Here is a 27125-nt window from a genome sequence, read left to right on the forward strand (position 1 = left end):
TGGATTTCAACAAGTAATGCATCTGTTTGTTGATAGCAAGATTGAATAAAGTGTCTTTGTATTTGTCAAAAGATATTTGCATTTCTTGTATCACACTTTATCACTGACTGATCATTTAATTAACCCCTTTGATGCTGATGACGAGCTCAGCTCGTCATCAGCCACGGTGGTCGTGTGCGGATGACGAGCTGAGCTCGTCATGTAACGCGGCTTTTGGAAAAAAGCAGCGCAGCGCAAAAATAACCGCCGCAGCGATGTGGTTAAAGGCAGATGGATGCACACGTCAATTATAATTTTTAACCATAAACATTGATTGCATTTGGTATGTCAGGAGTGAGGTCCCATGAATAACATCATTTTCTTATCCAAAGATGCTGGATTACATTTGAGGTACAGACCATTGTGTCACTTGGTTTATAGTTTATTTACCTACTTGTTGAACATTTAGAGACTGAGTCTGTGATAAAATAAAGTGGAAGGGGTGAATCGAGCCACCATCTCAGGCCCCAAGCTCCCTCCTTACCACCATGGAAAGTTGTCTGCTGAACTGAATCACAGGCTCATTCATTCTTTTTTGCATTTCCCCACTCCTAGGCTTCCCACACTCATGACGCAATAACGGAGGCAGCCCAGTTAATGAAGGAGGCGGTGGATGATCTTATGGTGACACTGAATGAAGCAGCCAGTGAGGTGGGCATGGTGGGAGGTATGGTGGACTCCATCGCCGAAGCGATGAATAAGGTGAGGTTTCAAATGTATGCTTTTTTTGCCTGATTTTCTTTTTTTGTTTATGGAACATTGTTGCAATAAAAAAATATGCTTGATGCTTATAATATGCACAATGCTCACAAAGAAGCTCTCTTAAATCAAAATAAGTGAGATTTAATCCAAAAATATCAATTATAAACAGTCTAAATGTCGGACCTTTTGATTTTGGAATGCCCATCCAACCTTTAACCCACTGTGACTTTTTAAAATCTCTTTATAGATCCCCATCAAGGAGTCTAAAGTCTGTTTTACAGCCTACTATTGTGTGTTTTTCAGGTATTTTACAAGGGATGTTGTGCGCTGTAACTCTTAGTTTTGAAGTTCCGAACTTTGAACAGTTCTCTTTAGGATAATCGGGGGATGCCAGATGAATAATCTTTTGAAGTAGCTGACATTTTCACAAGTGAATATTGCATCTTGCACATCAGAGCGCACTACGACAGAACAGTGCTTTGTCGTCAGGCAACACCTCTGTGCCAGTAAATGCATCCCAACCTTCTTGAGTATTACCTATTATATGGCGCCTTTTGCTGGACTCACTGTTTGTTTATTATCCCTGTGAATGGGCATCTTCTGCTCCTGCGAGGCAAACCTTTTCCTCCTTAATAATGATTGCCTCTATGTATTTTTCCCTTACGAACGTAGTGTGTTAAAATGCATATGGATGCCTTTGGTGGATTTGGGATAGCAGATTTGTGTTTTTAGTAGACTCTCATACACCTTGTAATTTTACTCTAGATTGATTTGGAGAAGAGACATTTATTCTCCTCTAGATGATAAACTAAAATCTTGCTGTAGCACCTTCACTGGTCTGATTGGAACTGCCACAGTATAACCATACAAATCTGAGGGAGAGTAGTTTCTGGCTTCAGTGTTTCTATCACCACCACATCAGGGTTCCTGGGATATATTGTTTCTAACATCACATCATCATAAATGAAGAATGTCACTTTTTTTCTGCCTATGCTGTATGCCATCAGTTGCAGATGTATGTTTTTGAAAAGCAATGGCACTAACTTCTGATTCTTGAAATGCCAATCCCTACTGCCTAACCCTGGTAGGTAGAGTAGGTAGGTAGGTAGAGAGTATGACAGATTGTACCATGAAAATGTAATCACTCTTTTACTAATCGTATTGTCATTCTCACATTATGTAATGAAAAATATGTATTGCTGATGTGTAGCTTTGTCCATGGCAGGTGACGAAAGTGCTTTAGACAAAGCAAATCCAACACGTACATGGTGCCATGGCATAGGACGCGCAACTTGTAATGCTTTGCAATTCCTTTATTTAGTCTTGTGTTCTAGCATTGCTTTGTGGTTCACATTTAACAGTCTCTTCCTATTTCAGTTGGATGAAGGAACCCCTCCAGAGCCCAAAGGATCATTTGTGGATTACCAGACCACTGTGGTCAAATACTCAAAAGCGATTGCTGTGACTGCCCATGAGATGGTGGGTAAACCTTGTTCATTGTTTTGTGAAAGCACATGCATTGTATTCAGGGCATAATAATAGGGTGGGTGTTAACATGGCTCTGTATATTTCAATGTATGTGGAATATGGTACACTCAAACATTTGTAGTGTAAGTGTGTAAAGGTTTGTATGTGTGTGATGAAATAGAGTGGTGTGGCTACCCCAGTGGTACTTTGCAGATAGCTATACTCCAACGTTTCACTTGTGAAAACCAGTTGGGTGTTGGTTTTGATCATTTTAAAGCCAGAGCTGCAGTGCCTTTGTGTTATGGCACTGAATGGCCCTCCTTTTCATAGAGCAATGTTTCTTACAGTGGGAATTGTTTGCATTAGTGTAAATACAGCTGGTGGAAAATGCATGTACTGCAATCAGTACTCCCACAAAGTGGATTTGTGCTGCTCTCATGTTAGTTATACTTCTGCATTCAGATGTATTGATTTTCATCCTGTGCTCTTATGGTGTGTCCAGGCTGTAATTAGATTCTTAGACTAGCGCCCTTTATGGGTGACATGCACCAGCAATGTAAACTAAAGAGCAAACTATGGTCACACATAGAGATTAATATACATAAAGCTACATAACTCCCCTCACTGGGAATTCCACCGGATCATATAGCATTTCTATGGTCCTACACACAAGCACACCTGGGACGCCATTCAGTGAACAGCCTACAGTCCTACACACACATCACAGCACAACTAATTACTTGCTCTTAGAGCCCGATATATGCAAGCACTGCATGACATTTTTCCAGTTCAGAATGTTTTACCCTTGATGGTGTCTTGCAAAACAATTCCTGCGTGAGTGTTTACCACTGTGAGACAGTAACCATGGGTACCCTAATCATTTAAATTGGTCTTTTTTTTAACCCTTTACATGCCCTAGGGCCTTGCTCTATACACCTTCATAAAGTGGGATTGTTTTTTTTCTTTTTACTTAGAATGTGTAAGGCAAATGGAGATGTTTTTTCTGAGTCCTTTTCTTAGTTTGTTCAAGAGGCTTAGTTTTGCCTACAGTTCAGCAAGAAGACACATATTTATACACACAGTCAGAGTTTTTCTATATTGCTGTATACAGACCAATGAGCAAAAGATGGCGTGGTAATAGATCTTAGATCTTATTAATTTTTACCTGGTATATTGGCTAATAGATTTATATTACTACTAATTGACATAAGCATTCCAACCGTTCACTGTCACAGCTTCCACGTAATCTGTTGTGGGATTATTTGGCTAGTGACATCCCCTGTTATAAATCTCTGGTCATCCTGTCACAATTGTATAAATGTTAAAAAAAAAATGTCATCCAGTTAAGAAGAGATCTGAAAACAATATTGTAGTAACCTGTGTTATATGTATCTGGTTACTTACCTCCTAGCTTCTCAGCCAGTGTGAATGTGGTGCATGGAATGTTGGTGTGAGAGTCTTGAATGGAATGTTTGGGTGCCTGGATGCTTGAGTGTGTCAGTTGGAGTATGGGCTGAGCAGCAGGAAGACTGCTCCTGGTGGGGCTGCAACTCTACAACTCTTCCTCTTGTAACAAACTCAATACATCTACTTGAAATACATTACGGCTACCTGGAGTCAGTTACTACAAATATATCACCCCTAAACAATACCAACACAGCACCCTCTAACACAGGACAGCTAGCATGGGTTATAGGGCTCTGCAGACCCTAACAGGATGGCATACAGTTTACACTACCAGATGGCACTTATTTAAATAGTTAAAGATGGTTGGGTATACAAACCAAACAACACTAACCACTGCAACACAATTACACAGAATCAGCATATTACCCACAGCTACACTATTCATGGCCTAACTAAAACAATCCAAAATTATACTCCGGTCTGTGGAAATGCTCAAGACCAGGGCGTGAAGGTACCTGAACTCTGACAGCACTGCAGGTCATACGACCATAGAGCACATACATAATTAAATGATGTAACACACCTGGGAAGAGTTGAAAGAATAGAGCTTCCTTTACTAGTGAAACCCTCTGCCAATGCAGCAGATCTGAAGAGCTACACGCCCATCTCTATGCTCCGCTACCCAGCGAAGGTTCTTGAGAAGGCCATCAACCAGCAACTCACCGCAAACCTGGAACACAACAGCCTCCATCCTAGAGCCCTATCAATCAGTATTCCAGGCCAGCCACAGCACCAAAGTAACCCTTATCGCAGCCACCAACGGCATCTGAGCCCCCCTGCACCACAGAGAAACAGCAGCCCTCATCCTCATAGAGTTTCAGCCACATTCAACACCGTATCCCACCACATCCTGACCATCCGACTCCACCACATCGGAATCCAGGGAGATGCCCTCAAATGGATCACCTCATACCTTTCCGGAAGAATAGCTGAAGGAAAACCGTCTCGATCTCAACACAGACAAGATGGAATTTCTCATCTTCAGGAACAACACCTCACCATGGAATGATGCTTTGTGGCCCACCGTGCTCGGCTCACTGCCACCCCTACAGATCATGCCCACAACCTCGGACTCATACAGGACAGCAGGCTCTCTGTGAAGAATCAAGTCAACGCGGTCTCATCTGCCTGCTTCTGCGCCCTACGTGTGCTTCGCAAGATCTTCAGATGGTTCCCAGTCCCGACCAGAAGGACCGTCAAACAAGCCCTCGTCTCCAGTAGACTGGACTACGGAAACACACTCTATGTAGGAATCATGGCATGCCTCCTGAAAAGACTGCAGACAATACAGAACACACTGGCTTGACTCATCCTCGACTTCCACAAATGGACACACAACACACCTCAAGAAACTTCACTGTCTCCTGATTCAGAAGAGATGCCAGTTGAAGATGATGACCCCAGCTGACAAGGACGGCGAAGGACGAGCATAGATCAACAACACATGAGCTTCCACCGACCAACCAAAAACCTGCGATCCACAACCTTCTTCATCGTTTACACACTCCGGATCCGGTGTGGCAACAGCGTGGACACTCTTTCTCACACCTGACAGCCAAGGCTTGCAACAGCCTCTTCCTGCACCTCAGGGCCACCTCATTGCTCCATTAATTCAGGAAGGGACTCAGGACCTGACTGTGCAAATGAGCAGCATAACACTACAGCAACCTACACTCTCCAGCGCCTTCAAACCCTCAGGGGACAGTTTTACAGTTGTTTCAGCCTCCTATAATGTACCTTAAGCACATTTGTAACATGTCATATGAGCATGGCATTTGTCATATACTTGTTTCCCTCAAGTGATATTAAAATCTACTCAATGGATTGTTTAAAATTGCAGATTAAGTGTTTTTATTATCCAACTCACTGGTACTAATTTAATCATCCGCAAAAGGATGTGTGGCTGAGTGGAATACACTGGGAGTTAAAGCTGAGTCTTTCCAAGTTATGAACAGATCACTGTAATGGACTTACTAGTCTAGTGATCCATCACCTTGGCATTGTTTAAAATCTCCAGCCTCTTCCAATCTGTATTTTCTGAATGTATGTACCTTGCTGACAGCTTCACAAAGACTTCAAATGTTGTCTGTTTGTTTTCACCTGGTTATTCATCTTCTTTCACTGTGTTGTTTTTCAGATGAGCAAGTCCTTTACAAATCCAGAGGAGCTTGGGGGTCTGGCCTCGTTGGTAACCAGTGATTATAGCAATTTGGCTGTTCAAGGGCGAATGGCAGCAGCGACAGCGGAGCCGGTGGAGGTCAGTCCCATGAAACTAATCGACATACTTATTTTCTTTTTCAATGACCTCAGAATGTGTGGTCCTGTCTTTTACACATGATTATGGTGTTTAATCCAAGTGACTGGCCAAAGAAAGCAGGCAGAGCATTGAAAAGGAATGCTAACTTCAGAATTCTCCTCGTTGGTATTAGGCACCTGCAGAACATTTAATCTTTTATTTCATTTAACCAGGAGTTTTCTGTAACAAATTCAAAAACCCAACACCAATTTTGTAAATTGCCTGGGTACCATGGTGTATTATCTCTCACTTTCTGTTGAATGCATAAGGTACCTCTCCTTAGATTTAATATTAACCTGCTTCACTTGACACACTAGAAGTGGAGTCTCACTCTTTATTTATTGTTTGTGCTATTAATAATTTTTCACCAAGTTCTTTCTCATCGAATTACGCATCCACTCTATATAATATTATTTTATCAAGTTACATGCAGTCTGTATAATAAGCATTTAAATGTTTAAAGAAATATTTACAAGCAACTTAGTGTGAGCCATCCTCTTGATTAATGTTCACCACTTACTCCTACGCATCATGCATTTCTCAACTCTCCTTTACGATGATGTTTCTCATATTAATGCAGATGGTACAATTGATGGACGGAATGCCGAGCAATGTCAAACATACACCTCCAGTACAGAGATCTGGGCCTAAATCCATTTTTGCTCACCATGCCATTCTAGTTTGGGCTCAGCCATATGCTAATCAGTCTTGACCCGGCTCCCCGTGGGAACAGCCGAGTCTGAACTGCCAGGCCAGGTCTTCCTGGTCCGAAACGAGCATCCCGGGAGCGGTTTCCGGGTATCACCCCTTACCAGCCAAGCTAGCTTGACTCCAGTGGCACGGAGAGCACAGGACCCACGACAAATGCAAAATGAACAATTAATTGACGCAATGCTGAACAATGTCTAATATTCATCCCTAAAACAGAGATTTGGGCCTAAAACGATTTGTTTTTTGCTCACCATGCCATTCCAGTTTGGACATATGCAAATCAGTCTTGACTCTACTCCCCATGGGAAACGTCCAGTCCGAACTGTCAGTCGAGGTCCTCCCTCGAGCGGAAACAAGCATCCTTGGACCTGTTTCAGGGTATCACCCCACATCTGCCAGACTAGCTTGACTCCAGTGGCATGAGGAGCACAGAACCCACATCCGGGCATACCTATCAAACTTAGGGTGACAAATGAAAAGGTAAAATTAATGAACACATGAAGATCTGTGACTGTCCCTGCATAGATGGATTGTAAACACTTTACGCTATTTTTGATACAAATAATTAGTTTAACCCATCTAGATATAGATCTTGCATAATGCCTTTTGCTCTTAGTGGACAGGTTGTTGGGAATTAAACATGTTGGCAATTGGGAACAAAGGAATCCCTAACACAGCCCCCTTGCTTTTAACATGGTGACAGGGAGAAGGGAGGGGCAATTGTTTTGTTATACCCATATACAGTTTTAATTTGATCCTTGAGTGTCAACTGCAGTTCAAACAGGGATCCAGTACTACATTTGGTTAGTGGTAATTGAAGGTGCGGTACAGAGGAAGATCATATATTCTCCCATGTATCATAATTTCATCTCACACCTTACTAGCGCCGTCGGGCATGGTCTGGACACAGCGACTCTGCCATATCAAAAAGTGGATCTTGTGCATGTGGCATTATTTGGTTGAGTGTTTTTCACTATTTTTTGTTTCTTTATGGTCTGTTTGCAATATCAGGCTTACCTCCCCTTGGGTACAGTTAGGCCCAAGGGAAGGATAGAAGCAAGCAGCTACATTGGCTTTCGCGTTTTCTCCTGGGCATAGTTCTCCCTGCTGAATCTTGTGGCCCCTTTATACGAGCCATCTTTTTTGGGCCATTTCTCTTCTGTTCGTCATTGTGAGTAGTATCAGGCTCCTGTCGACCTGTCTCCTTCGCCTGCGTGCCTTAAAGCAGGCGTAATTTCTCAAATAGAGCACGAGAAGTAGAGGCCTAAAGTGAGGATCACCCTCCTATTGTAAAAGCAGACAGTGCTTATACAGTGCTTATACAAATAAGAAAATACAATGTAAGGCAAATAGAGCAAATAAGTGTACGTAAAGCATTTTTTATACATGTACGTATGTTGTGCATCACTTCTTTAGCTCTGCAGATTTTTTGTTTTTGGTGTGTATCCCTATTTTTGATTTTTGTAGGGTCTGTTTATGGTTGTTCATATTCTGTTTTTCTCCTATGCTGACGTTTTTCATCGTTATTCACCCCTAAGTCTTAAATACCTATTTTAGTTGGTTGTCTTTGCACAGTCTTTTTTCCCTTTGTTCTCTATTTTTGCTTCTTCGGTGTTGGCCTATCAGGCTTCTAAACATGCACCTGCCTTTCCCTAAATTAGCTGTACCACTGTGCATGTTTACTTACTCTATGTTTCTGTCCCTTTTGCATTGATGCTACTCACTGGATCAGACAATCAAGGGTGATCATTTTGAGGGATTCGAAAATTCTAAATAAAAGGATGGTTGGGTTCTGATTAGGTGTGTACGATATTTACATATCTGGTTATGCCAGCGTAATTTACATTTTGTCCAGGACTAGTTCTGATACCTGAACGCCTTTGATTGGTTGAGATCTCAAAGTTAGTAGGATAGGAACAGACACCATTATAGTTAAGGCATATTCTTACTAATGTCTTTGCTACTGTGTTCTACATGGTGAGGAAAACGTCTGTGCTCTTGTAAATGACAGACCGATTTGAGATCTGTGGATTTTTGTGGTTGAAAATTACATTTACTTCGCAGAAAACATGCTGGTTATTTGAATTTTGCATTCATATATGTGAAAGTTCCCTTTTTTTCAAGTAGTATTGCCAACGTGGTGAATAACCACAAAGCCTTACCAATGTTGGTATTCGCAAATATTCCCAAAGGCGTTTCCAGAAAGTTTTAAGATACAGTGAGTTTTGGAAAGTATCCATTCCACCCTACTGATTTTAGGTGCTGTAGTGGAAATGTGTCAGTATGAAAAATGTTTTCCATATGAACGAAAATTAATTGAGCACTTTCAATTTTGCACTAACCCGAAAAATGTAGATTTCACCTTTAAAGACAATTTACATCAATCAAGTTGAAATTTGCCAATGTATGCCCCAGAAATTGCAACTAAGGTTCTGGTTGTGTTGAGAGTTACACAAGTAGAACATAGTAGCAACATTCTGGTAGGCTACTACTCTGAGCTTGTTTAGCTATCACTAGGCTTTCCTTTTAACCTGCCCATTGTGGCACAACTAGTCTCCTTGCAGGTGCCTTTGACAATGTCCAGGATTGATCATTTAAGATCTATACGCAAGACTAGGCTGGATAAAATGTATTGTATTTTCACGAAATTCTGCTTTTGTTTAATCTTTTTATAAAAATTCCCATTCTGTGTCAGTTTTGTTTTCGAGATGGCCGAATGATAGGTATCAGCACACGCACAGGTATACACATCTGTGCAGAAGTACGTCATTGTGCAAGTATGCTCCATCTTTTGATGTTCTGTGGTACCAGTTTGGTTCACCCCGGTACATTCAGGGGAGTGCATACGCCTTTCTCTGATATTTAAAGTCTGGGCTGTCCATCATTCATATTTGCTTCCTACAGATTGGATTCCAGATCAAGACACGCGTCCAGGACCTGGGGCACGGCTGCATCTTCCTTGTACAAAAAGCTGGAGCTCTTCAGATCTGTCCGACTGACAGCTACACAAAACGGGAGCTGATCGAATGCGCTCGCGCTGTCACTGAGAAGGTAAGAGGCAGGGCAAGGTCATCACATACAGCTGTAGCTTGCTTTTATCTCTCATGCTAGTGCAGATCACTTTTGCCCCATCTATTTGAGTGGATCTGGTTTCTGGCCACTACGTTTAAAATGTCAGCCAACAAACTACAAAAAAGGTAAAAGATAAGGGCACACCTTTTTTCAATGAGACTTGTGCGAGTTCAAACACAAAACATATGGACACAATCTTTTTTCTGCTGAAACACCCTGAAAATAAATGCATTGTACATTATACACCAAGGGAGCTTCCTTCTTTTAAAGTTCACGTTCTTGCTTCCTTTCCACACTATGGGACTTATTTGGAGTTTGGTGGATGGGATCCTCCATTACAGATGTGCGGGATATCTCGTTCGCTATATTATAAGTACCACTAGTGGTTCCTATTCTGTTGGACCTGTAGTACGGTATACAGATTATCGCCACGTTTGTTAAGGTGTCCAGTCTGCCAAACTCTAAATTATCCAATGTCTTCATTTTGCAAAAAAATACAGTTTAATATTACTTTCTCATAAGTCTTTATTCAGTTGATAAAATCACCATAAAAGAATACAAAGAGCATCTTCATTACCAAATCCATTACTGATAAGTAACATCAAATGATAGTCAATGAAATAGTTAAAGCCACCCTCCCCCAAACAATACATCTGTTGGTCAGATCTCGATCTCCAGGACGCCATATCGGCTCGCTAAAATGATAAAAGAGTGACATAGAGTGGTGATAGGCAATAATACGGTAAACCACACATACATCAGACGCTACATCTATAAGTCCGGTCTCGATCTCTTGGACGCCATAGCAACTCGCAAAAATGATAAAACAGTCAAAGTAGCGCATTCAGTGGGAAGCATCTGAAGATACATCAAGGCTGGCCTAACTTGGTTAACATTCAGGGGTTTCAGCAGAGGAATTAGAAACCGCTTCCTCAGCTAGCTAAAATACGAACAAAACGTTACAAAATGCAAAGTTTCCTGCAGAGACATCTTATTGCGCCGCTGCGCAACCTTCCCTCAGACTGGGCCCACCCACTTAGAGATGCCAAAAGATGATGCAGTTTATTAAACCTAAACCTGGCCAATAAGATACTATCTTGTTGTGAACGAATCTTGGGAAGATCCGGCTCCAACCCCTGCGCGGTTGTTAACAACATATGACCCCAAACTGATGGTTTCTGCAGCTCCAGATACTCTCTCTTCAGACCTGAGCAGTTTAAAAACAACCTTTTAACACACCAGCTCCCTCATGGAGAGATAAGTGGGATACTTATTAGTGTTGGGCCTACCCATGGAAGCAAAAGCTGCCTTAACATAGGCTATCCACTGTATTTTATGAGCCTGGTCGAGGGCCAAACAGTCTGCAAGGATCGACTGATTTAACTTCAATTCATCCCTACTCCAGATGTTAATCCGACACAAAAGAGGGCTTGGGGATATCAGGTCCGACAATCTCCGCCTGCTACTAAAATGCTGGGGTAGTAGATGGAACCTATATCATCTGATGTAGAAATTTATTCTCAGACGATGTAATCCTACCCAACTTGAGATAACCCCATACCTTGCTGCCATATTGAATTTGTGATATGCTTTTAGCCTGGTAGATTTTTTAAAAGGTCCCTTGACACCCTGGAGCCTAGCCTATGTGCAAAACCAGAAACCGCCCCAAGAGTTTTAACAAGCTCAGATCTTTTTGCCTCAACTAAGCGCTTCGAACAATTTTTAGCATCAAATAAAACACCCAGGTAAGGGTACGCCATGACTTTACCCAAAGTAGAATTAGCTACTATAAAGGTCTTGCTTCTTGAGGATTTTGAGCCGACTACGATTTCGAGAAGTTAACCGACAGATCAACCTTTCCCATAAATGACACATACCTTTCCAAGAGTATATCCAACCCATTGGCGGTCCGAGCCATGAGGACCCTGTCATCCACGTATAATAAAAACAGGAGGAGATCTATCACCAACCTTAGGGCATCTGCCCAGACAGATAATATATCGAACTCAAACCCATTCACATAAAAAGTAAGCGATAAAGGGGCAAGAATGCATCCTTGACTAACGTCATAGCTGGTAGGAAATGAGACCGTAGACTCATCGCCCTAAGAAAAACGCACTCAAGCAGAGGTCTGTGAGTGAAGATTGGCTAAAAGGACAATAATACTAGGCCAACCCCATCTCCCTAAGCAAAGCCCAGAGTTTCGCCCAGTTCAACCTGTCGAATGCGGACGTCAAGTCCATAAATGCTAGATGTAAAGATTCGGACCGGGCAACCGTATATTTTTTAATAATTAAATGGAGGTTCAGACACTGGTCTGAAGTAGACCTCCCCACGCATGCTTCAATGAATCCAGTGCCTACACAGTGGCCTGGGCAGCGTTTAGTGACATCTAATGGAAATAATATAATGCACCTGAAGATCCCATTCAAACAGCTAATGTAACCAAGTCTCTGCCTTGAGCAGTATTATATAAAAACATGGATCTCTGCAGATACTGTTCTAATCCTTTTTTCTTGCTTTCTTCTCAGGTTTCATTGGTGCTGTCTGCCCTTCAAGCTGGAAACAAGGGCACCCAGGCTTGCATCACTGCAGGGAGCTCGGTATCGGGCATTATTGCGGATCTGGACACCACCATCATGTTTGCCACTGCTGGGACGCTCAATGCGGAGAACAACGAGTCATTTGCAGATCACAGGTCAGTCATCACAATGCACAGGGGTTTGTTTGCCCTCAATAGAACAGAGTGGGTTTCTCATTGCACTGTTGTTGGCATTAGTGGTTGATGGGTCTCTTGACTTTGATATTGGTGTCACACCCACCCAATCATCCTGTAACACGTGCCCACCTTCCTCACTCAGAGGCCCCACATTGATATACACGATCTTGTTTTCTTTAAGCAGATTAGGTCGGAGAGGGGTTTAGATGCCACGGCTCCAGTTTCTTCGAGTATTCAAGCTTGGACCACAAACAGTTCGGTCGGCCTATCTGTACATTCCGAACATAGCACACTCCTGAAAAAGTTAGGAAAAGCTTCAGATGACCTAATGACTAATCTCAGTAATAGATGTACATGCAACATAGGAGTGCTGTTTTAAGTAAATCGATGATGTATCGATGTGATCGTCTCTGCTGATTTTCAGCTGCACCCCTCCTTTTCATTCTTAATACGGAGAAATAGCTTCAGAGGGAAGTGGAGGCTGCTCTGCTGAGGTGCTGTGGGGTGCGTTGTTGTCAGTCTGCCGTGTCACCACAGTTGTGGTGCTGGTCTGTGCTTTACCATGTATTCCATGTGCTGGAAGTGTGGAGTAGTCGCAGAAAGTGTGCGTTGTGAGCCTCTGCACAGTCCACATAAGAATGCTGTGGCAAGACACTTTGTGGCAAAACTATGACAATAATTCACTCACAAATATTAATAAGCAAAATACTTTGCAGGGAACCCCCTTCCAGCTTCGTTACTTCCCTGGCCCTCACCACACCCAGCATTGTGGAGTGACATGATCTGGACGACAATGGACAGGTGACCACATGGCATTACTTAAAGCCCAGGGCAGCCCCTCAAAGTGCCATGACTTTAAGAAGTGGGCGGGGTTTGAAGCAGGCCCACTAAAGCCCATCGTTTTGCGCCCTAAAACCTGCGTGTACTTTTTAACAAATTGCATTTCCACTTACATATTGGTGTCGCAAGCAATTTTGTCACTGTCTTCAGTTTCTCCTTCAATTCATCAATTTAGTCCCCAATATCAGATTTTTGTGATCTCAAATACAGTAACATAGTTCCCTAATTTTTGCTACTCATTTTTATTAAGTACCCATTTGTTTTCTCAGCGCAAGCTTTTATTTTAACTTAAAAAATAAATAAAGGTGTTTCGACATCTTCGGTCTTTCTGTATTGTGCCAAACGTAAGGATACTCTGACACCTAGTGGCAGAAGTGAAAACTGCTATTCAAACCTGTCTGAACATTATATCACGCATATACCTCGTGGCACATGCATGGCCTTGGTCCATTCATCTGCGCACCAGCCTTTTTAGGGGCTAACACCCGCTACTTAACGATATCGTACCCGCAGGCCAGCGCCTCACATTTTTCTTTGCTTTTGTTGATTTTTTGCCCCAGTCTGTGCTGCATTGATCTGAATTTATGCCATGTGAAAAGAGACGTAAGCAGTCTGCAGCAAATGACCTACATACTCGTTGCAAATTCCAGACTGGGAACCCACCGTCCTATACTTTTCTTCGCACTCTGTCCCACCATCAGAACAGGACCTCCGAAAAGATAAATGGCATTTATGATCCGAATCCTAGTTATGAAGGACACTGGGGCTGTTTGGCTCAGTGTCGATCACCTCCTTGGTAAATAAAATCCGTATTTGTAAAGCGCGAACTACTCACCCTTTCCATAGCTGCCAAGGTTTCATATTGCTATGTGTGACATTTTCATAATTTGAGTTTAATTATGATTGACATTTCAACGACTAAGAGTGACACTTGCTCTGGAGCAAAAATCAAGCAATGAAGATGAGAAACAAATGCATTTCAGAAATTACACCCATTTGAGCAACAAGAAACTCTAAGAAGATCTTACAACTGCTGGGAAGCACCAGAAATGGAAAAACGCGAATCTGAGACACACTGCGTGACTGGAGTGCTCAGTAACCAAGGTCAGGCAGGCACTGCTGCTGCTCAGAAGATGGTCTGATCATTCATGACCACGCACTAGCCTAAAAAGCACATTTTATAGCATTGGTCAGCTTGATATTGAAACTCACCTCACAATCCTAACCCTCCTGCATCTCTCCCACCCCACAGAACAATTACTAAACCAGATATACAACACAAAAACCAACATACCCTATAACACACCAGTCCTGTTGGTGTAACGTATGAGATGCATGAGTAATTAATACATTTTTTGTTGTGAATTAGAGTTTAAAATGATGGAATTCAAAATGATGGAATTCTAAAAATGTTAGACTATGATTTGAACATTTCTAAGGGGTGTGGAAGGGAAGCAGTCTTCTGAGTGCTTCAATCTATCACGTTTCTCCTTCATACTGTCTTCAGCATTTTCTCACTTTGTACACTTTCATTCTTTCTCTCCCAACATGTCTCTGAATTTGTCCATAAGCACTTCAGGTCTAACTGTTGTTAAAATGTACAGAAACACAAGAGTTGGTGAAAGGAAATAATCATCAGGAATGCAATATAGAGTAAACCATCTGAAATGTAAGCTGGCGCTGCGTGTGTGTCGTGGATTGCCTTCATTTAGGGTGCTAGGTTTTCTTAAACAATCGTTTAGCACTCTTCGAGAACTTCCACTGCCAGTCACAGTAGTCGCTCTGCTGGTTTTGCTGCAGAGTGGACTGGCCTCCGTGGACAATGATCTGCTCTCTGAGTCACACCGGCTGCTTGGGACCGAAATTGAGTTTGAGGGCTGGAGGGAGCGCTCCACCGACTACCAGGAGGCCCTTTGGTAATTGCAACGTAAGGGGAAAAAACATCCTGCCTACACAACTCAAGTTTAGAAGCAGGGACAGCCTTAGTAAGGCAGCCCGCTAAAAAACAAACGCCCCGGTTTCGCCTGGAATGTCTGCACTACTAGTGCACAGTAGTGACTGACTGGGGTGCCTTGCCAGCTTTTACAACCGAAGGCTAAACACCACCAGATCCGCGTGGGTGCTGCAGCCAGTGCCCCGTTCGGATAATGAAACAAGTTAAAATTGTTTTCTTTCATGTGTTGAGCAGCACATGAAGAAAGCCTGACAGTGAGGCGGCGCAACATTGCATGCTAAAATAAAAGGGGTCATGAACATGAATGACAAAGCTCACCTCTCGGAGCCGGGCCAGCTCAAATCTATATTACACAGCATTGATTAAGTCCGAGAAGATCCACGCGCGGGATGAGTTTAAGTTACAAGCCAGCAGCTCCCTCGGCTACAGGCTGCCAGGCAGCAGGTGATTGAAACGACTGAACACCGGCGATGAGAGGGCCTGGCCCGCCTATGGGATCCATGGTACCACCCATGCGGTAATGCAAGCAGCGTGCACATTGCAGCTTAACTTTAAATGCTGCCCGCTCTCGGCACGGCCTTATTATAAAAGTAATTATGAAAAGGGGGTGGTGATGGACAGAATATCTGAATTAAGCAAGACACTCCTACCCAGTCAAGAGATCAGGGCTTGATCCATCACCGTTTTTTAGCTCACTGCACCATCCCAGCTCAGAACCTGGCTACATGCAAATTAGTCTGTCCCTGGCCCAATGCATCATGGGAACAGGGCAGACCAAACTACCAAGCCAATTCTTATACTGGAAAGGAAACAAGCTTCCGGGGACCGGTTTCTGGCATTACAGCCGTCTTCGGCCCGGCTTGCTTGAATCCTGATGGTGCAGTGAGCAAGGGACTCATGTCTGAGCATACCCTTCCACACTTATGGTGGACAAAATAATTATGAAAAGGGGTGGTGATGGACAGAGTATCTGAATTAAGCAAGACACTCCTACCCAGTCAAGAGATCAGGGCTTGATCCATAACTGTTTTTTAGCTCACTGCACCATCCCAGCTCAGAACCTGGCTACATGCAAATTAGTCAGACTAATTTGCATATAGCCAAGTTCTGAGCTGGGATGGTGCAGTGAGCTAAAAAATGGTGATGGATCAAGCCCTGATCTTTGGACTGGGGAAGAGTGGTCTGCTTAATTCAGACACTCTGTTCATCACCACCCCCTTTTCTGAATTATTATAAAAGTGTCTTGCCATTGGTCACTGAAAGTGACGTCAAAGTTTTCCCGGCCGTGTTTTTCGGGCGTGTTGTTACACTGTAGGGCAGTACTGCCGCGCACATGAACCACCTGCCTGCCGGGAACTGGCGCATCACGCGCTGACACTTCCTTTCAGGACCAGAACGTGGGCTCACACCCCACCACTGTTACTGGGTCTGTGCTGGTAGCGGCGGGAGCAGCAGAGCCGGCGCACAGGTGTCACAGGCACCAGAGCAGGCGCTAGGAGCCTGACTTAGCCAGTTTCAGCACTGGTAAAGCGGAGTGAAACTGGTATTCATTTCATATTCGTGACAATGCATTTCAGTGTGGTGATGCGGAACACCACACTGAAATGTGTTAGAGTCACGCCTGGTGCGTGATACTTGGCAGGCCTGCCTTTCGGGTCTCAAGGTGCTGGGGGCCGTCGTGGAAATTAAGTGAGCTATTGCCCAGTGTCACATGGTGCTGAGCTGAGCTGTCGCTGGAGCCAGGGATCGAACCCTGAACCCTGTGCTCCGAAGTCCGCTGCCCTGGCTGCTGCACCACACCACTCCACTTGGTCAGTGAAGAAGTGTGTGCTCCTACCGAGCGATTGGGAAAGCATACCCTCAGTGGCCAAATTCAATGCGTGTTAATAACCACTGATGTTAAAACAGTGAGACGAACAATCATTTTCCCTAGTATTTGACTCGTTCCTGTCCCTTCTAATTATTCAGTAAATAGGGTTTTCTGATGGGTACATCTATTCCTGTGGATTCCACACCTTTTGAATATCCCAGTGCGCCAGCATTCCACCGAAATGTTTCTTTCCAGCTCTTCCACGTGGACGAGGACATGATAATGCCCATGGATCCGCGCGCGACTCCACGTGATGTCATCGGAGCCAGAAGAGTCCCTCGTTGGAATGCGGAAGCCAGATCACTATTTTCCACTCCTTCGATGCCTAACTGGTTTTTCCTAGGCTCTTTATAGTGTAGGAGTCTTGCAACATTTTATCTAGGAAATTGCAGCGTTATTGCAGGAAATAAAGTCTCCTCCAAGGAAGTCGGGGTTCAAGTCCTGCAGAGAATGTGGGCCTCAGATGACGATCACTGATCCTCATGAATTTGTCTTTGGTGCCTTAGTACAGACCACAACATCATCGCCTGTTCAGAAGATGAATCCAAAGGCGCTGGAAGACAAGGAGAGGCCAAGGCATGGAAGGAGAAGAGAGGTTGTCGGTAGTCTTGTCCTTGGTCGGAGTCGTCAGAGTCTCCCCATTCTTTGAAGTCATCGAAGGGTAAGGATGGCTCCGCCAGTTCAATGTCCCTGCATTGGAAGACTCATAAAGATTGAGGTGAGGTGTCGCTGTCTTCAATGGTCGTTCTTGCATCTCCCTCAAGGCCAAGACCTCCAACTCCACCTGGGTGCCCTAAACCAGAGGCAGAATTGGATCCAGAACCACCTACAGTTCTACCTCTGCCTCCTCAACAGGATCAGAAGTATATATCTTCCCCGGCTCCAGGGGCCAACACTTGGATTTTTCTAAATGCTATGTACAACATTTTTAGCAGGGCAATGGCTCCATCTGGTGTGCCTATGGGTCCCAGGTGTGTGCTTTCCTGTTTTTTGAGTGGTTTTCTATCACATTATTCGCAGGCCCCATTCCTATCATTTATGCCAATGACCAAGGTAACATGGCCGCCTCCGGCGCCAAGAAAGCCGACGGCGACTCCATTGCCAGTAGAAGAAGTCCGACAGGAGTCTCTGGCGCCGGTCGTGTCCTCTCCGATGTCGGATGGATCTGCATTGGCATTGTAACACTCGATGCCAGTACCACTGGCTTCCACTATGCAGGTACCCTAGTCACTGGCACTGTTACCGATGTCACCAATGCCTAGGTTGAAGCATAGATTTCAAAGAGAAGCGCAGAGGCTTCTGGAAGCGGAACAGTACTTGTTTGATGAAAGAGCTCCAGATTTAAAAGAAGGGGCAATAGTATCACTTGATCCTGAGTTTGAGGGTCTGGGGGTAGCTAGCAGCCTAGACACTTCTCTGAAATGGGTGTTATTGTCCCCAAAAGTCATTCCTCTACCTGAGGTCACATCGTACCATTCTGTGATCAGAAAGGTGGCTCAGACGTAATTGCCTCTTCCATCTACTGACCTCAAGTCTAATTTGTTGACCGAGGTACTACATTATTCTTCTTCGTCATCAGGGCCTTTATTGCCATTTAATGTAGTTTTAACTGAGTCTGTGGTGGAGATTTGGTAGAAGCCTGTGTCGTCTTCTGCAGTATCGAGACCCGTTGCGAGGAGATAAAAGTCTCTTAAAGCAACTCAGACACTCACTCACATACAGACGCATACAGTCACACAACCACTTATAAAATATATGTTGGAAATAGCATCACTCATTAATAGGACACGTACTATACTAATTTAAGTAATGTAGTTTACTTTTTCTCGTAACACTCAATTTTTTAGAACAAATTTACACTTAATGAATGATGTCATTAGTGATGTCATCAGGGATGTCATCAGTGATGTCATTGACCATATCAGGAGTGATATAATATGTGAGGTCATAAGCAGTGTAGAGAGGCAGGGTAAGTTATAATTAGCTCAGGTAACTACAACTGCTGAATATCTCAGGTTTTGTACAAGTTATGTCATCCTAAAAATAACGTCCCTGTAACCTTTGGCTTTCATAATCAATTAATATATACCTTTGGTTTAAAGTCTGCCATATGCTTTTGCATTTGTGATGCTAGTACCCCCCCATCCACCTCAAAGGCATGAAAAAAATAGGTGGAAACTGACGTCCACATGCCGACAAGGGCATGTTATGGCTCAGAACTTGTCACACACAGTCGTGTGCGGAGCCATGGGCATTATGATGTACTCCTCAATGTGGGAGAGCTGGAAAGAAGTGTTTCTATGGATTGTTTTTGCATTGGGATATTCAGAAGATTATGCAACTGTAGGCGTGGGAGGGGGGCTGGGGACACTCTCGGTGGTGACAACAGGTGACTCAACAGTAACTTGACCAGTATATTTCTTCAAACTCGGTTTTATTTTTATGGTACGTTTTGTACGGAACGTTAGTCTCTCCCTCGCAAACTCGAGGTTATCCGTGGTGGTGGTCGTCGGTACACGCGGGGCAATAAGCGCTGAAAGTTCTTTAGGCTTCCAGGGGGATGCAGGTTGATCCTAGTGGTCTGGTCTCTAGGTGCAGCGTCGCGGATACCCCAGGCAAGGGACGGCCTCAGGATTCAGTTCCCCGGTGCAGCAGTATGGAAGAAAGGGCAGAGGGAGGCCGTTAGTCGCTATATCCGACAAGCGTATTCACCCAAGGGGATCCCGTGGTAGTGAGGGGCACCGGTGTAGTTTACAAGCACACTAGTGATGGGTGTTCGTACTGGGAGTGAGAGTGAGGGAAAAAGGAATAGGTAAGGTACGGTTATCGGGTAGCGGAAAGGGGGGGTTCGGGTAGCACAGAGGAAAAAAACACACACAGGGGACTTTTTATACTATTCACAAGGGGCACTCTTTCTCCCCACCCAAGCCGCCCAACGCCGCCGTACCTGGCTAAGCCACACTCCTCCCTCGGGAGCGTGGCACGACGGAACACAGGGTCGTTGGCCTCCTGGCTTTCCTTCGTTTTCCCGTCCTCCGTTTTCTACTCCGTCTCTTCTCTCCTCCGTTCGGTGTTCCTCGCGTTCTCTGTCCCTCGGCTCGCTGGTGACGTCACACGCCGCGTATAGGGCTTCCCCTGTTTTCATCCATCCAGGACTGTCCACGTCGGCAGTAGGCGGGGCCTCACTGCAGTCATCATACGCCCACTTAAAGGGACCTGTGGATGTTTCTTCGGTCTGATCCTGTTCCCATTCATCCCTCGGGTTGCAGTCTGTAGAGCAGAAGGGGCACAATCAGGGTTCCACCAGTCTTCCCGGCTTCCCGCCCTGACCCCGTTACAGCAACCTACAGGTAGATACTGTATCCACCATAATAAGCATTACCAGAGGTAAGTAACTTGTTTCGCCCTTTTGACACTAAAACGTCCATGACGCCTTAGGTGCTGCTGTACCATCAAATTGAGTTCTTCCTCAGTAATTGTTGAACTATGGAACTAGTTTACCTCTCTTTCACTGTGGTGACACTAAATTGTTACACTGATAGGTCGAGCCTTCCTCAACATGTTTGTGGTGATGGAGGTGCCATATGTTCTATTCACACCAGAACGTGGCATCTGGGACCAGGGATAGACTTCTTTCTTCGGACACCTGTGTAGCGTGACCCAGGGCCAGATTTAGAGTTTGGCAGCCAGGATACTCTGTCACAATGCAGTACCCTGTTTGCAAAACCAATGGTCCACTCGCTGCCATGTTTCTAATGGCGGTGCTTTTCTGGCTCCACTGTTTGAAAGCTTACTCTGATGACTTTTGGGCCGTCGAAGTAAGGGATCAGATCTCCTTCCTTGCTTAGACGTGAACAGTCCGATGGGTTTTATCGGTCTGTCACCACCAGGATAAAATTTGAAGCTATTGAATGGAAAGAAAAGAAAAATTACCCTGGCACACTGAGACAAATCTCCTAGTGTGTTGAAGGTCATTAGTGTTTTGTTTTTCAATTATAAACTTCTGCTTTGGGGTTTGCTTTTGAGTTTTTGAAACATACATTTTGGCACACTTCTGCTTGAAAGATGGCCTGCATACCAAACAGCCAATTCCTTCTGAGTAGCTGCCATGCGACGGCTCCTCTGCAGGCAAAGAGATCACAATTGGGCCAGCAGTGATCTCTAAATATGACAGACAGTGTCTGGCCAGTTTGGTGGATGTTCTCCACCACCCAGATAGACAGAAGGCCACCCACCAAACTTCAAATCAGCCGCCCGGCTAGTGAAGCGGGAGGGGTTGCATCAGGAGTTAAGCCAATGTTCTGTGGTAAGTGTGTTCTTGGTGAGTAGATTGTTAATAACGCATGTCATCACTCGTCCTCTTACCCCTTCCCAGCAGTCAGGTCTCACTACCATTAACCACAGCAGGTAGTTGAAAAGGAGCAGTTCACCCAGGTCAGTAAGCGAGGGACTGCACTTCAAGAAGCAGAGGAGACCAGGTTCTTTAAAGCCTCCAGCATTATGCCACGGCTCACTGTTGCCTAGAAGGCGTAGAAAGATGTGCAAATAAGTTTGAGCATTTAGTGTTCACGGAGTCATCCTCCAGCCACCTACAGCAGTCCACAAGTGTTGGGTCAGTTGCCTCTGACCGTTATTCTCAAACACAGAAATATGTATTTCATTTTTGACTCCATATGGCGCAAACTCTTCGTTACCACTTGAGTACATGCTTTTCATTCAACTATCCTACATATGTACAGGGGTGGGTGCTGGGAGGGGCACATTTGCTCCACTCTTTTGGGATTAATATTATCACATTTCAGCATAATGCAGACAAGAGGTTGATCACCTCATACACGATGCTGTTGAAAAAGTCTGCAGTTATCCAAAACACATGCCTCATTCTACGCCAAGCTTATGAGCAAGCTAAATGGGCCAGTTGCAGCTGGGGGAGGCCTGACCCAGCCAGTCCCAGTATTTGTATGCACCACATGAATTGGTATGGTTTCAGCCCCTGCTAACAACTGTGCCATCTTTTCTTCTGGCTCGCCCAGTACCAGCGCTTCAGAGACTGTAGCTGGCAGCAATGCCTTGTAAGTTGAAGAAGACAGAACCTAATTGACTGGAGAGGGATGTACACATGACAAACCTCTTTATCATGCCCACGCTGAACTTGTGGGTAGAATATAAAAAAATAACTGATAGGCTTTGCACGGCTATTCTGAAACAAGAAAAAGAATATTAACTCACTGGCTTGCTGCTACACACGTGAATGTTTTGCCAATGTGCAACATTTCGCCATCACCTTGTGTGTTTTGTTGTTCGCCCTACATGCGAAGGGTATGCCCAGACGTGGGTCCTGTGCACTCCACACCACTGGAGTCAAGCTATCCTGGCTGAATACAGCTGACAGCCAGAAACCGGTCCTAGGATGCTTGATTCCGGTCCAAGGAAGACATGGCTTGGCAGTTCGGGCTGGACTGTTCCCATGAGGCACAGGGTCAAGACTGATTTGTATATGGCCATGCCTGAACTGGGGTGGCGTGGTGAGCACAATAACGATGGATTAAACCCAGATCTGTGACTGGGGGTTAATGTTTTGCCAATGTGCAACATGCCGTCCATCACCTTGTGTGTTTTGCTGTTCACCCTATGTGGGAAGGGTATGCCCAGACGTGGGTCCTGTGCTCACTACGCCACTGGAGTCAAGCTATCCTGGCTGATGATGGCTGATAGCTAGAAACCGGTCCTAGGATGCTTTATTCCGGTCCAGGGAAGACATGTCTTGGCAGTTCGGGCTGGACTGTTACCATGAGGCACAGGGTCAAGACTGATTTGCATATGGCCATGCCTGATCTGGGGTGGAGTGGTGAGCAAAATAACGATGGATTGAACCCAGATCTGTGACTGGGGGTGAATGTTTTTCCAGTGTGCAACATTCCATCCATCACCTTGTGTGTTTAGCTGCACACAGCGGGTACGGGAGGCAGGCTCATAGAATCCTGCTACTTAGCACACCGGACTGCATCAGTGTTAACAGCATTTCTGCAGTCGATAAATCAATACTTGCTTTCATGTGCACAGCAACTGTTTCAATTAATTAATAGCTAAGTCCTTTTAGCAAAGGAAAAAAGGAAATGTGTTTCTGATTATCATGACTGGCTTTAAATTCAGCAGTATGTTCTCTCCATTCTAACAAGCCTGTCTTTAGTAGGCCTTCAAACTGCTTGCAGCAGTCTTCAGTGTGACTCTATAAAGAGCTCCAAATGAAACCTCTGAATATACATACACCTCAGAAGTAAAATTGGAATTACGTGCCCAGCATAATATTAGCAGGCCTATGGGAAATGTAAGCATTGCATCGAGATTGTTCAAAGGCATTTCTTTCATGAGAGGTTTTGGGAGGCTTAAACAGCTTGGAGATTTCGAGTTAGGGCTCATTGTTGTGAGAGGCAATTTGCAAAAAGTGGTCACAAATTGTACACTGACTTTTTTACATCTTGTCTCTTATATTGCTGTGTGACCTATGTACTAATATGTTGTATAGCAAAATTTCCAGTCTCAAGGAGTTGTAGAACACCAGACTAATGAATATTAATTCTGTAGGTTCCTGAGATATGCACCAAAGGCAAAAACGCTACCTGCCCTAAATAATCTAACTAGGCTCCAATACGGGGTCCTTAAATAAACACACTGTACGTTCCTGATATATGCTCTACACTCGTTCCCAGCATCTAAATACTTTGGGAGCACCCGCGATAACGTTCCTAAGAATCCAAAAGTCGTCCATGTATGATTAAGTTTGTTACATTATCTCTTGGTGACCTTGTCACCCACAACAGTGCTTCTAGGCAGTTTGGAGTCTAAGTAGTCAGGGGGTATGGGTCCTTCAATTGAAGTAAGCTTTTTTTACAATGGAAACATTTCTGTCCAGTCACTGATTCTGGTTCAAATATTTGGTGTGTAGAAGTAAACAGTGGATTTGAGCTCACTCGATTGTTATTGACCTGTTATGCTTAATGGTTAAAACGTGATAAGAAGTGACGGCTGGTAGTATAGTCGGTATGTCTGACTATGAATATGTGATGAAAGAATGTGCCATGAAATTTCTTTTCTGGGAAATATTTTCATGAAATTCTTACAGGTGCAGTGTTGTCTGTGGAAGCTGCTGTAACACTACGATTTGCTCTTTTTGGCCCTCTGTACTGTTTTTGACAATGATTTACTCCATCATGCTTGAATGCTGTTATCTTCGTATGTGTGCTATGACTGAGTCCTGAATTACATGTTTTACAAAGTCGTAATTCTCTTTCCCCAGAGAGAACATCCTAAAAACAGCAAAAGCTCTTGTCGAAGACACAAAACTGTTGGTATCCGGTGCGGCCTCGAGCCAGGACAAACTTGCCCAAGCAGCTCAGTCATCAGCTACCACCATTACGCAGCTTGCGGAAGTCGTGAAATTGGGCTCTGCCAGCTTAGGATCAGACGACCCAGAAACACAGGTTTGTGTGCATCGGGCTCCTTTGCTCAGCTATGAAGACCATCTCTTTGTGACGTTCCCAGTTATTTTCATACATGTTGGGGCTAAAACATGGAGCTATACAAATATATCTACAATGAATTGCCTTGTTTTTTACATTGATAATTAGGATGGATATAATTTTACATTTTCTGGAAGCCACTTTACATGGATATCTGGTGGAGGCCTGACAAAAGCTTCTGGAGCCACAGTAGCTCTTGGACTTAGAAACAAATTGGAATAGGAAAAGATGTGTTCAACTAAGAAGTGTGGAAAAGGTTTCTATTCTAAACTGCATGAATTTCGCCAGGCCTGATCTACTGGGCAATAGACTGCTTTGTCAAACTAATCAATGCACTCAAAAATTCTGCTGCCATTCAGTTTGATTCATGTCCCTGGTGCTAGGCCTCTATATCTGCAAATGTGTTTATTGAGATCTTGGGGAGTGTAACAACCCCTCAACATATAACAAATGTAATGTGCCATCATATCTAGTGGCCATCCTCTGAAGCAGCAGCAAGATGGACCTTAGTAACTACAGGCTTCTACTTGCTGCTTTTGAGATTGTGTTTTGCCAGATTGATCTGTAACAATTTCATGGAGTGGGCTTAATGTGAAACATTATCTCAATAATGCACTTGGAGATTCAGGCCTGGAAGTTCCACATTTGACGATGCGAGCAGCATTGGCCATGGAGTCCAAGACAAATAACTGTGTGGTCCAAACCATTGGACTATGCATTTGTTAACTTTTCCTAAAACTTTGACAGGATTAAAAGGCAACTGATTTAGAACAAAATGGCTAATTGGGAGGTCCTACTTGGGTCATTGGAATGAGCTGTACCATAACACTCGAGTTAAACGTTTACTTTCTGCTAGGGCATTGTTTGCAGGATGCAGGTGAACCAGGTGTCCTAAGTGTAACTTACACCTCCATGGATTTCTGATGTCATCAGTGGTGTAGTATAGGAGGTCTTAAGCAGTGCATAATTGTAGCACAAGTTACACCAAGTACCCTGTACTTTCTCTGTAGAGGGGCAAGCGTTATGAAATTCATCAAAAAGACAAACTCTAGATATTATCTTAGTTCCTGTGATATATTTAAAGTCAGTCCTAGAGTTTAATAGCAAGGAAAGACCGAAACCCCAGATATTAATATTCCATTTACTCTACTGTTGCTTAGAATGAGGAAATGCTTCGAATTTGTCTTTGTTTTTTATTTTTATTGTGCATCAATGCCAGAAAACCAGCTTTTAGGTGCTGAACAATTGCAGACAAGCTTTACATAATAACATAAAACAATCAAAAACAAAATAAACATTGGTAAAATAAAAGAAGAAGCTTGTAAGTGCTCAGCCAAGTTTCTAGATTTCTTTATAGTCTTAACAAGTACTAGTTCATCTCTGTTTGAGGGTGAACAAGATTTTTGTTGGTTGAATATTTGTTGGTAAATCATTCCTTAATTTGGTACCTGCCATCTACAGCATTTAGCTCCAAACTTGAAGTATTGCTATTTGGGGATTAACAGAATCCCCATTTTGTATAATCATAGCATGCTGGCTAGTTCAGGTTGAGGAAAATGTTCCCTAGATACTGCAGAGCTTTACAGGTTACCGCTTTCCCAATCAGATTGAGGCCTCAATGCTGAATTTGTTTTTCTACCATCAGCTTGTAATTTGAGGGCCGCTTTTTTATTAAGGCTTAAATGAGTCTCCATGCAGTGCTGGAGTCTTGATAAACCTGTAGTTTGTAGTATACGTTTACAGTGAGCAGCAGAGTGTTACGAGCACATTTTTGGCATGGCATAAAGGTGGCAGAGAGCTCATTTAGCCACTGATTGGACTTGATGTACAAAGGATAGCTTTGAGCCAAAAAAGACCCATAGATTGCAAACCATCTAAACAGGTGAATGAAGTAAGTCTAAATCTGGAGCCAAATTCAGCTTGGCTGCTCTCTAACCTGTGTATCTCCCCACACCTTTGACTTAATCCCCCAGGTTTAAACTTCAACCTGGTTCTTTTCCTAGCCACAGCAAATATTCTTGTGCATGGTTTTTGTCTCATTCATAATTTCCTTCACTTACTGTCATCAAATAGCCACTTTGATCCAGTTATACTGAATGCACACCGGTCAGGTTTACCACTTTTCACTAAGGGTGTAAAACTAATGATGCATATAGTTGGAACACATCATTATCACTTTTTTTACCGCACTATTATGGCCTAGTGCTCATCTACTTGATGCTGCACCCTTCACCTACGTCACTGATAGTGTCTTTGCTTCAGCTGTTCTGCAGCTAATGGCTCAGTCCAAGTAGTGTGAGGATGAGCAGAGGAGACCATATTAAGGAGAGTTCTCACAGGCAAGGCTTCACCATCAGAATCCATACCTGGAGGTGTGGGCAGCTTTGATCTGCAAGTCAATTTGTGTAACAGCAGCATTGACAGAAGGATAGCTTCTGCTCTGCCATGCCCAGTTCCCTATCTCTTCC

The 27125-nt window shown here is 43.9% G+C and overlaps 1 protein-coding gene across 1 annotated transcript in view; it reads left to right on the plus strand.

The window, feature by feature from the left end:
- Positions 1–27125, plus strand: part of LOC147668304 (talin-2-like) — a 1432932-nt gene that overhangs the window by 1225270 nt on the left and 180537 nt on the right. Inside the window, exons 45-50 of the mRNA XM_086948621.1 lie at positions 595–741; positions 2119–2220; positions 5813–5932; positions 9587–9733; positions 12286–12452; positions 24435–24618. Coding sequence (XP_086804747.1) covers positions 595–741; positions 2119–2220; positions 5813–5932; positions 9587–9733; positions 12286–12452; positions 24435–24618 — 867 coding nt within the window. The remainder of the gene's footprint in view (positions 1–594; positions 742–2118; positions 2221–5812; positions 5933–9586; positions 9734–12285; positions 12453–24434; positions 24619–27125) is intronic.

The sequence above is a fragment of the Lissotriton vulgaris genome, unplaced genomic scaffold (assembly GCF_964263255.1).
Source record: "Lissotriton vulgaris unplaced genomic scaffold, aLisVul1.2 SCAFFOLD_325, whole genome shotgun sequence".
NCBI classification, from domain to species: Eukaryota; Metazoa; Chordata; class Amphibia; order Caudata; family Salamandridae; genus Lissotriton; species Lissotriton vulgaris.